The 14,897-nt window shown below is 43.7% G+C and overlaps 1 protein-coding gene across 6 annotated transcripts in view; it reads left to right on the forward strand.

Moving 5' to 3' along the window:
- Window positions 1-10,669, forward strand: part of ydjc (YdjC chitooligosaccharide deacetylase homolog) — a 32,139-nt gene extending 21,470 nt beyond the window's left edge. For all 6 annotated transcript variants that reach the window (XM_085474309.1, XM_085474304.1, XM_085474306.1 and 3 more), the window contains 4 exons: window positions 1,516-1,675; window positions 5,908-6,007; window positions 6,584-6,761; window positions 9,644-10,669. In XM_085474309.1, the coding sequence (XP_085330435.1) occupies window positions 1,516-1,675; window positions 5,908-6,007; window positions 6,584-6,761; window positions 9,644-9,974 (769 nt within the window). In that variant the 3' untranslated portion in view covers window positions 9,975-10,669. The remainder of the gene's footprint in view (window positions 1-1,515; window positions 1,676-5,907; window positions 6,008-6,583; window positions 6,762-9,643) is intronic.
- Window positions 10,670-14,897: the final 4,228 nt, after the last annotated feature.

Consider the following 14,897-nt stretch of genomic DNA (forward strand, 5'->3'; position numbering starts at 1 on the left):
TCTGCTCAGGTCCCAGAGGCCACAGACACTACACCTCAATAGCCGATGGCTGTTGAGGACAGGGACACTTCCACAGACAGTGACCGTGCATGGATGTGGGACAGGTGTTTGGTATCTCCAGCCCTGTAACACTTCTCATTGGTCTGCGTGAGACATGCAGCGTACCAGTAAGGTGCCAAGGGGGTATGCATGGCATGCAATGGTGGACTCAGGCTGCACGTAGATCCTGGTTCACCACACCCTGGTTCAGCTGGGGGCATTAGTTGTGTGGATGAGGATATTGATTGACAATGACAGTTGATCTCACATGTAACAGTGGAGCTGCACCGTGATCAGGTCATCGCACAAGAGCAAAGTAAAAGGCCACTGGGAACTATGGGAATAGTGTTCTTTAGGTGAACCTCAGCAATTCTGAGGTTGAGTTGATTTTAGTTTCTGACCACAGCAGTTTCTTCTCTGAATCATTTAGATGTTCAGTGGCAAACTTCAGACAAACCTATAAATGTGTCTTCCTGAGCAGGGGGACAAACAATTATAATGTAGTACGTTACCCGTGGTGTTGTTGGTGACTGTGGTCCGAACTGCCGTCAGATCATTAACCAGCTCCTGCTACATGTTTTTGGACTGATCCACCACCTTTTTCATGACTATCATCACTCTGTGAGGTACGATCCTGCATGGTGCTCCAGACCAAGGGCGATTGGTGGGACAGTCTGGGGGATGATTACAGCTTGTTTTGCAGCCATAGGACCCGGGTATCTCACTGCTAGTTGACCATGAACTCCTCTGTGTACCACAGTATTATAAAGCTTACTGTGAGGCCATCCTTCTCTCACCCCAACCAATCACAGCAGATGGCCCCGCCCCTCCATGAGCCTGGTTCTGCTGGAGGTTTCTTCCTGTTAAAAGGGAGTTTTTCCTTCCCACTGTCGCCAAAGTGCTGCTCATAGGGGGTCATATGATTGTTGGGTTTTTCTCTGTATCTATGAAGCGCCTTGAGGCGACTTTTGTTGTGATTTGGTGCTATATAAATAAAATTGAATTGAATTGAATCTGTCCCTGAATAAAGCCTGGCTGACACTGTATCATACAATTACTCTTTCCATGTACACCATCAAATCAAAAACAGAATATCTACAAAAAAATGAACCAAGGTGTTACAGTGGCTGACTCTGGACTTGGACCCAACTGTGACAGGACCTTGAGAGAGCTGTGCATAAACATACGCCCACAAACCTCGATGAACTAAAGCAGCGCTGTTGTGAAGCAGTACGTTTCCTCTGTGATGATGTGAAACAGTCGTTGAAAAAACAAAGACTATTTCAAAGAAGGATTCATGTCCTGATTCATAAAACCTTAAACGAGAGTGGATTTTCTCTTTCACAGCTGTATTTCGATACAGATGTTATATGTATTTATAATCAAGAACAGAGTGACTGTGCCTTTGAACATAGACAAATGTTTGCCTGTTGTAGCATCACATGGTTTAACAGAGCTGTGCTGTTCCTGTGTCAGACACAACATTCCCATTGGCTTGCATGCCAACCTGTCTGAAGGCATACCAGTGTGTCCGAGCCTCCAGCAGTCCTCCACGCTCGTAAACCAGCATGGCTTCTTCCATGGGAAGATGGGCTTTCGTCAGGCGTTGAAGAGAGGAGAACTCAGCATGAAACAGGTACGACATTAAAAACTAGAATTTCACTGTCAGTGAAAAATAAAGATCAAGGCAAGGCAAGGCAAGTTTATTTGTATAGCACAATTCAACAACAAGGTGATTCAAAGTGCTTTACAGAGACATTAGAAACAAGAACAAATAAAAAGCATGATTTAAAATTGAATAAAACAAGCAAATAAACTAACTAACTAATTAACAAACAAACAAACAACAGTATATAAAATCAAAACAGATAAAATCAGAACAGTAGATAAAATCAGTAGTTAAATGTAAGTTTTGAAATTTAAGCTTAAAGTGTGGATTTGGTGCTTTATTCAAATGCAGCTGAGAACAGGTGAGTCTTCAACCTGGATTTAAATAAACTGAGTGTTTCAGCTGATCTGAGGCTTTCTGGGAGTTTGTTCCAGATATAAGGAGCATAAAAGCTGAATGCAGCTTCTCCGTGTCTGGTTCTGACTCTGGGAACTGATAAAAGACCGGATCCAGATGACCTGAGGGATCTGGAAGGTTCATACTGGGTCAGGAGGTCATTGATGTATTTTGGTCCTAAACCATTCAGAGCTTTATAGGCCAGCATCAGAACTTTAAAGTCTATCCTCTGACGGACAGGCAGCCAGTGTAAGGACCTCAGAGCTGGACTGATGTGGTCCACTTTTTTGGTCTTAGTGAGGACTCGAGCAGCAGAGTTCTGAATGAGCTGTAGTTGTCTGACTGATTTTTTAGGTAGACCTGTAAAGATGCTGTTACAGTAATCAAGCCTACTAAAGATGAATGCAGGGACTAGTTTTTCCAGGTCCTGTTGAGACATCAGATCTTTTATCCTTGATATATTCTTGAGGTGATAGTAAGCTGACTTTGTTATTGTCTTAATGTGTTTTTCTAAGTTTAGGTCTGCATCCATCACTACACCCAAATTTCTCGCCTGGTTTGTGGTTTTTAGATGTATAGATTGAAGTTCTCTGGTGACCTGTAATCGTTTTTCTTTGGCGCCAAAGACTATTACCTCAGTTTTGTTTTTGTTTAGCTGGAGAAAATTGTGGCACAACCAGTCATTGATTTCCTCAATGCATTTACCAAGAGCCTGTACAGGGCCTCGGTCTCCTGGTGACATTGTGATATATATTTGTGTGTCATCTGCATAGCTGTGGTAGTTTATTTTGTTGTTCTTTATAATCTGTGCCAGTGGGAGCATGTAGATGTTAAACAGAAGGGGTCCCAAGATGGAACCTTGGGGAACTCCACATGTGATACTTGTCTGCTCAGATGTGAAGTTACCTATTGATACAAAGTATTTCCTGTTTTCTACGTATGTTTTGAACCAGTTTAGTACAGTTCCTGAAAGACCTGTCCAGTTCTCCAGTCGTTTGAGTAATATGTTGTGGTCAACTGTATCAAATGCTGCACTGAGATCCAGTAAAACTAGGACTGACATTTTTCCACTGTCTGTGTTCAGACATATGTCATTAAACACTTTGGTCAGAGCGGTTTCAGTGCTGTGGTTCTGTCTAAAACCTGACTGGAAGGCATCGTAGCAATTATTCTGTGTTAAGAAGTAACTGAGCTGTTGGGAAACTGCTTTTTCAATGATCTTACTTAAAAACGGGAGATTTGAGATCGGCCTGTAGTTGTTCATTTGTGTCTTGTCAAGATTGTCCTTTTTCAGTATAGGTTTGATTACAGCAGTTTTTAGTGATTCTGGAAACACACCTGATAATAAAGAAAAGTTGACGATCTGTAACAGGTCTGACTCTAAAGTCTTTGAGACCTTTTTGAAAAAACTTGTTGGCAGGACATCTAAACAGCAGGAGGAGGAGTTCAGTTGACCTAAGATGTCCTCCAGGTCTTTGCTGTTAATAGGTTGAAACTGTTTCATGGTGTTTAAACAGTTTTTTGGTGGACACAGTACATATCCTGGATCTGCTGTTGATGTACCAATTGCTTGTCTAATTTTTTGGATTTTTTCAGTGAAGAATTTGGCAAAGTCATTGCAGGCCATGGTCGAATGAAGTTCAGCTGCCACTGGCACAGGAGGGTTTGTTAGCCTGTCGACTGTAGAAAATAAGACCCGAGCATTATGGCTGTTTTTAGTGATGATGTCAGAGAAGTAGGACCTCCTTGCATTCCTCAGTTGTAAATTATAATTGTGAAGTTTCTCTTTATAGATGTCATAATGAACCTGGAGGTTTGTTTTTCTCCATCTGCGCTCAGCTTTCCTACACTCTCTTTTTTCATTTTTCACCAGTGTGGAGTTTCTCCATGGAGACTTTTTCCTTCCAGAGATAACCTTCACCTTAATGGGAGCAATAGTGTCCATTACATTTAACATGTTAGCATTGAAGCTATTGACGAGCTCATTGACTGACCCTCTGGACAGGTCAGGTGTTAATGGGAAGACCTGGTTAAAAATTGCACTACTGTGTTCAGTTATACACCGTTTTGTGATCACTGCTGTTGATATATTTGTGTGGGCTGAGATTTTACTTTCAAAGAAAACACAGTAATGATCAGACAGGCCCACATCAGACACAGTAACCTTTGAAATGCTCAGGCTCTTGGAGATCAGTAGGTCAAGAGTGTGTCCTCTATTATGTGTGGCCTCTGTTACATGCTGAGTCAGCCCAAAGTTGCCCAGAGTGTTACTCAGGTCTTTAGTCCCTTTGTCCTGAGGGTTGTCCACATGGATGTTAAAATCCCCAACAATAATTACACAGTCAAAATCAACACAGATCACAGACAGCAGTTCACTGAGGTCATTAAAAAAGTCTGTGCAGTATTTGGGAGGCCTGTAAACATTAAGAAACACAACTTTGGATGGGGCCTTCAGCTGTAAAGCCACATATTCAAAAGACTGAAAACTTCCAGGAGATAGCTGCTTACATTGAAATGATTCATTAAATAAGATCAGTATAAAATACATAATGTTACACATTTTTATCCATCTTTATATGATCTTAAAATATCTTAAAATATATAAGATACAGGTAAACAAATGTTAGCGGTATGTGAGAGCAGGTCACATGGTGTGACAGGTGGGACTGTGTTTCCCACCTGTCAGGTGGTGGAGTGTGACAGGAGTGATAGTGGGCTCTGTCTTCTCCAGACATACAGAAACTGAACATTTAATAGTGTTTCCTGAAAAACAGTCTCAGCTGATCATTTCTTGACAACATTTCAGTTTACAGTAATGGATTACACAGCAGTGGGGATACATTTGATTACAGGAGATTACTTTCATTCTCCACTGCTACTCTCTTCATTACTGTATGCAAACACAGTGCAGAGCAGCTCCTCCCACAGAGGTCGATTATCTCGTAGTGTTACCTCCTCACTGTGTACCACTCTGGATGCTGCAGCTCCTCTGCAAACGAAGGCCTCACATTACAGGTACCTGAGTCCCAGGTGTAACTCTCAGACACGCACATGGAAGCAGATGACCTGTAAGCTGGAGAGGACAAAGCGTCTCGTTAATTTAGAAGGTTTTTATTTAGCCTGGAAAAACAGGTTGTTGCTTTATTTAAAAAGAGCCCTTTGTAAAGTAAATCTTTCACTGATTTAAGAGAATAAGAACAACCACAGGTTTGCCTTCAGCACTGAAGGAGCGTCTGAACTCTGTTGAACTGAATGTTCCTTTAACATTAACTATTAATGGCCTCGTTTACAAATACAATTTTACAGTTAGAGAAAAAATGGACTGGTTCTTATATATACTTATTATGTCCACTCTGAGCACTCAAAGCGCTTTATACAACACGCCACATTCATACAAGCACTTTTTTCTAGAAGTGCTTCCTAACCAACATTCATACAGCTTGGGGTCAGTATCTTGCCCAAGCATATTTGGCACGCAGAAAGCCAGGGATCGAACCACCAACCTTCCAATCAGTAGATGACCCGCTCTGCCTCATGAGCTACACCAATACTGACCACAGTATTACCGAGATTAGAGCGCTGCAGTGGTTTGAATAACACCGAGCAGATCTAACAGACTCCAGTTTGATCGCTGGCGGATTCTGTTATTTCATTTTTACACTTGAAGGCGACTGCTGAGATTCAGCACTATGTGAATGAAATTGAAGCGTCTTCAGACAGTACCAGTTTGAACTTGGGTACAGCTGTCACGTTGTTATTGCTGAGTTGCAAAAACACCAGCCTCAGATTTTAAAACGACCTTTGTCTTTGAAGTCATGTGTCTCCATCACAGCTGTTTCCAGGTGTGTTTTGTTTCCTCCAAGGTGGAGCTGGAGTTGAGGGCCCAGGTCGGGCTTTTCGTGGAGCTGAATGGTCACCTACCCGAGCACATGGACGGACACCAACATGTTCACGTCCTCCCAGGTCAGAGGATCAGAGGATGAAGAGACAAAGCTGTAACTGCTGTTTGCTGCTAGAGTCAACAGCATTTACACATTGATGGCTGATTGTGGTGATGTAGCATGTTTCAGGTTATTTCCAACACGTCCCCATGGAGTTATGGTACAGATTAATCATGCAAATGTGCACCTGTGTGTCTCTGCTTTTGAGTTAGCAGGTAAATGTGAACTGAAGGGAGGAGACCGTTAATGTTTGTTTGTCCTGAGGCAGCTGATTTTGGTTCTACTAATCAGATTCATTAATTTAAAAAATGTTTTTATAATAGAAAACAAACCAAGCATCCTGTCATCAGACCAGTGAAAAAGTTTGAGTAGTTAATAATATGCTATGTAAAAGAGCAATGATTATATGGGCAGAAATATAATTTAGCTGAGAAACAAAGAGAAGTCCTGCTGTGCTCCAACGCAGAGCTTTGCTATTAGCTGTTGTTCCACTGATGCTTTTCTTCCATATGTAGGATTCAGTTCAGTGAGCGCTTAGCTGTTGGCTCCATTAAGAAGATGACAGCAGTGAAATGTTCGTGTTATGTCGTCTGTGCAGAGGTCCGTGAAGTGTTTGCGAAGGTTGTCTCAGATCTCAGGATCCCCTACACTCGTGTTCCCGTGGAGCCGGGTCTATACAGCTGCCCGTGGATACCAGCACACCTGCACAAATTCTACAAGCAGGTGGAGAAGGACGCTCTGGATGCCATCCCAGTGTTCAGACGCCATGGAATCAGGTCTGTTTGTATGAAACTGCTGGGACTAGACCAGGCTTCAAATTAAACCACACATATGCAGTGAGTGTCATCTCCAGTGTTGGCGAGTAACGGAGTACATGTGCCGTCGTTACGTATTTAAAACACAAAATATGAGTAAAGGTATTCTGTTACAGTTACCGTTTAAAAGGGTGGTATTCAGAATACAGTTACTTTGTTGAAATAAAGGGATTACACAGCGGTCTTTTCCTGTTTCACATGTTCGGCTCTGCTCTCTCTATTTTTGGTAATTCCCCGCTGGTGGAAACCCAAACAAAACACGCAATAAGAGGCTCTGATGTCTGCGTCTCAGCCTCGCGTCTCATAATGTCATTTTAAAAATGATTCAATATGAAGGCAACAGGCAGAGTGTTACAGGCCCTAAAGCATGCAGCCTGATGGGCAGCGTAGTCCGTGCTGCAGGGAGGATGGACTGCTGTACCCGTGATGTGTCTGTGAGCGAGGGGGGAGGAAAAGGAAAAGTAGGAGCTTTAACCGAGCAGAAACTGGAGCTGGAAGCATGTAAATATAATAATAACCACTGCAGCCAAACAGAGAGCCTGACGAGCCCAGCTGTGAGTAAGCTGTTAAGACTCGACTGTACTCTGTGTTCGTGTTTCCTCTGAAACAATAAGTTCTGTTGGAGCCTTTCAACGCCTCTCTCTGTCTCTGCTAGCAAAGTGACCCAGACAACAAAGTAAAGCTAGTTTTCAGCTACAAGCCGACACGAACCCGACGTATCAGCCAGAGGTCCCTTTACTACGGTTCGGAGCCGCGGACCTGTTTTATATACGCGTGGGATAGTTTTCTACACGAGGTCGCTGCAAAAAGTGCAGCCTTACCTAATGTCCACCTACTGTTACTCATTTATATTAAGATTTAAACATCTAGCTGGTGTTGGTGTGGAGAGTAACCTTCAGTAATAGTAATAAATCACAGCAATAGGACATTCATGTAGCTGTAAAAAGCTTGATAATATATTAAGTAATCCAAAGTATTCAGAATACGTTACAAAATACATTTTGGGGCATGTAATCTGTAATCTGTAGTGGAATACATTTCAAAAGTAACCTTCCCAACACTGGTCATCTCTAAGGTTTTACATGTCAGGACATAAATGTGATCGAGTCCTTATCGAGGTTTAAACTGAATAAACCGGATGCAGACGCAGCGTTTGAGAGTGCACCTCAACACGGAGAGGCCAACAGACGCCACCGTGCTAGCTTGAAGCGTCTGTGTACCCTCCAGTAGAAACACACCCCTGTCTGATCCCACACTGACACTTTTAAACTGCACCTTCATGATGAACACACGACATGAAACTTCTCGGTCTTATTGTTTAATTGTCCAGAATTATCACACAGGAAACAGAAATCCTAAAAAAGTCATTACCAGCATTTCAAAATATTCAAGTACCATAAAAACAAATGTAACTGAAAACAATAATAATGCTGAGAAACATTTTACACACGCTATTGTTTATTCATCTATGAAATATTGTGAGTTGTACTTTTATTTTCTAAAGCTTCATGTTCGCTGTATATTTAAAGGAGACCTGCTCTGCATAATAAACTTTAAAGGCTCTGCAGTTTGAACAAATGGGCCTCTGTAGTTTTAAGTTCCTGGAGCTGAACTAGCCCCACACATGACTCTGCTGAGTGGGTTCCAGTATGGACCTGCACAGCACTGCTTTCCAGAGCACATTGTGGTTTTTGCAAACCTGACCCATGCTGCTGTTCTTGCATGAACGTGTAGAGCTGTAGAGTCGGAGTGTTTTTGCAGTGACGTCCAGTCCTGGGATGATCTTTGTCGAGGTGGCTTCTGTGCAGAAAAGATAAGCAGCAGTGATTCATGATCTTTCAGATCCGTGCTGCTGTCTTTGCCTGTATTTCTATACTAACACACACCTGACTGCAAACCTGCAAAAGCTTCTGCTTTTATAGAAGCGTTCATACTTATTGATGATCAGTTTATATGGTGCATGTGTTACCAGCACACGCTTCCCTCTGAAGTCCTGTGGAAGCAGCAGGGCTGGACTTTGGCTCCATGTCTGTTAGATAAACGATGGCACAGCTCAAGACTTTTGCACATTACTGTATTAGAACAAAGACAGATTTACTTAGTTTGCTACAAAAACAGGAAATAAATGCAGCAATTAAACAAATTTGTGAGCATACATGAAAAACACACCTAAGGCAAAACCAGAGTTCACACAACTCTGACCTGAAAGTCAGTATTTGGTGTGACCACCTCTATTCTCCATCACAGCCGGACTCTGTGGGGCGCTCGTGTTTTCTTTAAGTAGTCCTCAGAAATAATTCTCCAGGCTTCATCAAAGCTGGCTGCTGGCTGCTCTTTGTCCTGTTGTCTGTGCAGATGAGCCCAGTCAGCTCTACAGTTACTTTGAGTTTAAGCGTCACTGGTGGTGTTTCACAGTGCTGTCCAAACTCACCACACTTTCTTAGATTTTATATTTGGCTCCAGACTGTCTGAAGTCTTTCTCTGAACACTCATTTGTTCAGTGTGATGCTTGTTTTCAGAGGAAGCTACTCAACACTGACCTGTGACTCAAGCACAGGAAAGACACCTGACTCAGGACACAGTGATGAACCAGAGTTTCTACACATAACGCTGAAACGTAGTAAAGGACTAGCTGCCTTTAGCAAAAAACTTCAGTATCTTTGCTAAGATGTTGTGACAAGCTTAAGTGTCTCATTAGAGTTTCCAAAGAGCTGCTGGGCAGAGTGTGGAGAGTGTCTTTAAATAAAGGAAACTGGACAATTGGAGGACAAGAGAGTTTGTAGAGAGTTTCTGATGTTGCACATATGAGAAACATGAATCGTAACAATTTTCCTCCTCCACAGGTGGCCAGATGTGTACCTGGGACTGACCACCATGGGGCAGAACATGTCCATCCCAAGCCTGCACAGGGCCCTCAGCTACGCCTTGGCTGCAAACCCTTCATCCTCTACCTCCAGCTCTGTGCAGGGTTCACATCAGCCTGTGGTCACAGCTGAGCTCATGGTCCACCCGGGGTACCCCAGTCACCCCAAGGAGGGAGGCTGTGGAGAGGGCCCCGACGACTTCTCCCAGTCTGCTGACAGGCAGCACGAGCTGAGTGTTCTCAAAGATCCATCTGTGCTGGCTCTCTATTGCCAAGAGAGAGTGCAGCTCTGTGCCTTCAGAGACCTGTGACTGCCCTCAGCTTCCAAATGTTGCTCAGTTACCACTGATGTTTGTAGTAACACGACTTTATGCTGCCCTACAAACTGAGACTGATCAAATTAGCTCGTAGCAGCCTTTAATGAGTGGAACTGTCCATGACCGGCTCTGAGTCTAGCCTGAGGATGGCTGTCAGAGCAGCACATGATACACTGTGTAGAAATGTCTAATGAAGGCACAGTGTTCACTGCAACACTGTTTTAAACTAATGAATCATTTTACTAAAATAATCAGCAACATATGTTCAGAGCTCTCATCATAAGTATGTTTGGTAGTTTTCAGATTATAGAATAAAGGAGCTGTATGTGTGTTCATGGCCCTGGTTTCCACCTGCTGAGCAGGGACACTTTTGAACTATCTCAGGTCTGGATGTGTGGAACTACAGAGAGCTTCAGTAGTCTTTATAGATATGTTCTTTGTATTTCAAAGCTCATATTTTCATGTTGAAACCGTTTTCTGTCTGCTGTCATCAAACATCAGAACTGAACAGCCCTGGGGAATAAATGATGGTGAACTTTTTTTTCTTTGTTGTTTCTTTCAAACCACTTGCAGCGTAAACCTGATCACCAACAACAAATGCCTTAATTATCTTAAAGTGCCAGTTTTTGACTTTCTGCATCCATCTGTGGGAAGCTGCACGAAATCTAAATAAAAACAGATGCTGTGTTTGTCTGTTTTGGCTGTTTTTTGTCAGGGTTGTTTGCCATGTTAAAAATCAACTGATGATGAAATCTCCTGTTTATACTAACTGTGTTATTTAGAGGGTGCATGACTCTGCAGGTGAACAGGTGAGTTTGCTGTCCGTGATGGATTTAAAGCTGTTTGGGACTGGAACACAGTGTTTGTGTTGCGTCGGTCAGCTGTGCACCTCTTGATTTTGTAAGGTGGCACGCTGTGCGCGGCCGTCACAGCTGGATTAGAGGCGTGAGTGTGCGATGGTGCCAGTGTTTACTACAGTTTTAATGATAATCCTGCACAGAAGCTCAGAGACGTACTGACACACAGTGTTGGAACTGTTTGAAAAGTTGAGTTTGTGGAAAGAACGTGACTCCTTCCTCTTACCAGCACGTACGTCTGAGTGACACAGCTGTCGCTCAGGAGAATACTGCAGTGGCTTCCTGCCTCTTAACAGTGGGCATAAATACAAGCGACTGAAGGCCCCTTCACACAGGACATCGCTGCACTCTGAGCAGACATCAAGACAAAATCTGTTTCAATCATCCAGGTAAGTAAAAGTTGATTCTGCTCATCTGGATGTTGTCAGTGGGAAAAGTGCACTTTGACTTTTGTGTTTCATCTATGAATCTTTATTTTCATGACTTATATTTTATATATCAAGTATAACTCGTGGGTTAGTTTGTTGATCCTGCTGGGACCTCTGGCACTGGCATCGTTGGTACTCACTACCACAGACTGGTAGAAGACCTCCCAACATCCTTCTGCACACATTATAGGGTCTGAGCTTCCTTAGAAAGTAGTCTGCTCATGCTCTTCTTACAGTGCTTTGCAAAAGTATTGTGCCCCCTTGAACTTTCCCACATTTTGTCACATTACAGCCACAAACATGAATCAATTGTGTTGGACTTCCACGTGAAAGACCAACACAAAGTGGTGCACACGTGAGAAGTGGAACGAAAATCATACATGATTCCAAACATTTGCCACCCAGAAGCCGATGTTGTTCACAGGACAGCAAGAGTCAACGATCGGGATGCTCTTGTCGTCGTTATCGTTCCCCTCCTACGTTTTATTTCCCCGATTTCAGTGTTTTTGCTTCACAACTAAAGCGTGCAGTTTACTTTGTGCACTAACATGGACTCGAATCAACCAGCACCACCTCTGGCCAAGTGCCACAGCCTACAGCAGCGTTTGTTTTCATTCAAAGGCTTTATGGCTTTAATACCTGGTGGGCCGGTCTGTAGTCAAAATGCCCGATTTTCTGTCCCAGTCCAGCCCTGCAGGTTAATACTGGCAGTGTCACCATGCCAGCTGACTGGATTTCATCATCAGCCAGTGTTGTTCTTTATCAATATTACCAAAGTTTACCATAAGGCAGCATAGAAAGTATTTACTTGCTTTCAGGTTTTATTCAAATGTTAGTCTTTTCAGTTGTTTCTCCACTTTTTTCCTGTTTCAAAATCAAACACCAGTTTGTGAGAAGATTATCTTCTTTTTTTAACAGGCAGATAAAGTTTTGCATTGGCTAATTTGCCAATTGTATGTTACAAATTTTCGTATTTTAATATTCAAAAATGTTTTTGCCCAAAACACATGTGCACTACATGTCAGTAAAAATACTATGCAAATATTGATGTCCTTGAATGCTGAGTAAACACTGACTGATTGTATCTCTTGTACTTTATCAACGCAGTATCTAAAAACTTTGCACCGTAGTGGTTAAAATCTCATTCTAAGAAGAGTTAAAAGCACATTTGGTTATTAGGTTTACAGGGTTATTGAATTATGGTGAACGGTTGTTCTTGCTGATCGGCGTTGGCTTAGCCCTGGTTTATCGGAGAAATAAGAGAGCGGAACCAGCTGTTCAAACCCCCCCAAGGCTGCCTGCTGGAATCGAAGCGACGGGACGAGGCGCGACCTCTCACAACGAACGTAATATGGTCAACACCTTGGAGACGCTTGCAGCTGCTGTGAAGGCTCAAAACAACACCATTGAGCGTATGGGGGGATACATCAGAGAGGGGCCTGCTCAGAACGACACCCTTGAGTGACAGTTGGAAGACATCGCAGAACGGATCACTGCAGCTGTGAGGTCTCAGAATCAAAAGAATGACAACACCATGGAACAGAAGTTTGATACCATCATGGGGAGGCTCGCGACTCTCCAACGGGAGATTGAGAGACCAGCGTCAGAGTGTTAAAGAGCAGCCTGAAAATTCTCCTGGGCTGCTCGCATGGAAATTTACAAAATCAATATCAAAATTGCGGACCCCCATCACGGCGCCAGCTGCAGGCCCAAGGCTGGAGCCGAACAATCACTCCCTGATAACGACTGTGTTATGACTGTCCTTCCCATCCCATGCAAGGACACCTGGGTTGACTGGAAGACTGTTTACTTAGGCTGGCAGGGCGAAGGACACTGTCTCAGCTGAACTCTGGACACACACACACACTTACACTGATATGTACACACTCATCCCCCCTCCCTTTCCAAACGCCTTCGATGCTTTTGCCCTACCGGGGAAGATGGCAGTCAACTGGACCAGCGCAGATGCTGCAGGGCCGGATGCGCTGTCTACGCCGGCTCTCTCTCACCTTTACCCGCCCCTGTTGCTTGTCTTGTGTTTCTGTGGTGTGTTGATAGTCATGTGCTTTTGTGCTGAGGTGTTTTTTCTGTTATCAAACTGTTCTCCCACTAGGAGCTCAGTCTGAGTGGAGTTTTTTTCTCCTCCTCTCACCTCATGTTATGTATTTTCGTTGTTTTTTCCTATCAGCCTACCTTCTGACATGTCTCCCCAATGTGATGTTTGTGTAAAGTTGGTCAGAAGGTTTGTAAGTGCGCATGCACCATTAGCGTGCTGCCTGCTGTAACCCTAATTTCCTTCGGGATTAATAAAGTATTCTGATTCTGATTCAGTTGGTAGAATATTTTTTAACATTATCTGCCAATTACATCTGCCACCCTTCTCCAAATCTGTGCCCCTACCTGGCCCCCCAAACAAAAATTTTCTAGACACGCCACTGGAGGTGTGACGTGTGCAGCTGGGACACTACCGCGTGGGTTGTCTCACATGCTGCTGCCGCTGGCGAGATGTACACGGTTATCGCGATGACTTGCGAGAGCTCCCGCGGCAGGTAATATGGTCGTATGCTAACCGCTAAAAGCTCCACATCACGAGTAAAGTGCTGCTCCTTAACACTGATGTGCCCCGATTTACACCACCTCTCGTTCACACACATCACAATCCCCCCACCTTTCCTCTTGCCGGTCTCCTTCGCGTCCTGATCCGCTCTCACCAGGTGAAATCCCGGAACAGTCACGTGACAGTCTGGAGTGAGGTGTGTTAGCCACGACTCTATGTAGCACATCGTGCTAACCTTCCGGTGCTCCTGGAGTCTGGTCAGCGCCGCCAATTCCTCGATCTTACTGGGGAGAGATCTGACATCTCCCATAATGATCGAGGGTACAGATGGTTTGCACCGTCTTTCCACTCTGACACTTAGCTCCAGCTCTACGTGACTATCACACCCAACCACTGCAGTGTCATCAGAGGACTCACGTTTCATTGTTATACTGGAAATCTGAGGTGTACAAGGTAAATAGGAATGGTGATAGCACTGTAGTGCCCCAGTATTACTGACCACCACAACACACAGGCTACCCACCAGCCAGACAGACAGCGATCCAGGAGACAGTAGAAGTGCTGACATCCTGACCAGCTTTCCACTCTGCAAAAGGGGTTGGATGGTATTAAAGGCACTGTAAAAATAAAAAACATGATTCTTACAATGCCACCTTCCACCTGAGAGTGAGAATGCTGGAACAACAGGTAGATGAAAGCATCATCCACCCCCACAAAAGACTGGTGAGTAAACTGAAGAGGTTTCACCTGCAGGCTAAACTGGGCAAGAACCGCTCCAAGCACCTTCATGACATGAGAACCAGTCTGATCTGTCTTTCTTTAGTATTGGAACTAAACATGATGTCTTCCATAGTTCGACAACTTCTGCTGCTGGAGTCTCAGGTTGCAGATCATCTGCAGAGGTTTATTTGAAGAGTTTCAGTCAGGTTTCAGAGCTCATCACAGCACAGAAACAGCTTTAGTGAAGGCTACAAATGATCTTCTTATGGCCTCTGACAGTGGACTCATCTCTGTGCTTGTCCTGCTAGACCTCAGTGCAGCGTTCGATACTGTCGACCATAATATCCTATTAGAG

Source organism: Copadichromis virginalis, linkage group LG12 (assembly GCF_057382275.1).
Source record: "Copadichromis virginalis isolate Kocher_CV1m ecotype Utaka linkage group LG12, C_Virginalis_male_GT1.1, whole genome shotgun sequence".
NCBI classification, from domain to species: Eukaryota; Metazoa; Chordata; class Actinopteri; order Cichliformes; family Cichlidae; genus Copadichromis; species Copadichromis virginalis.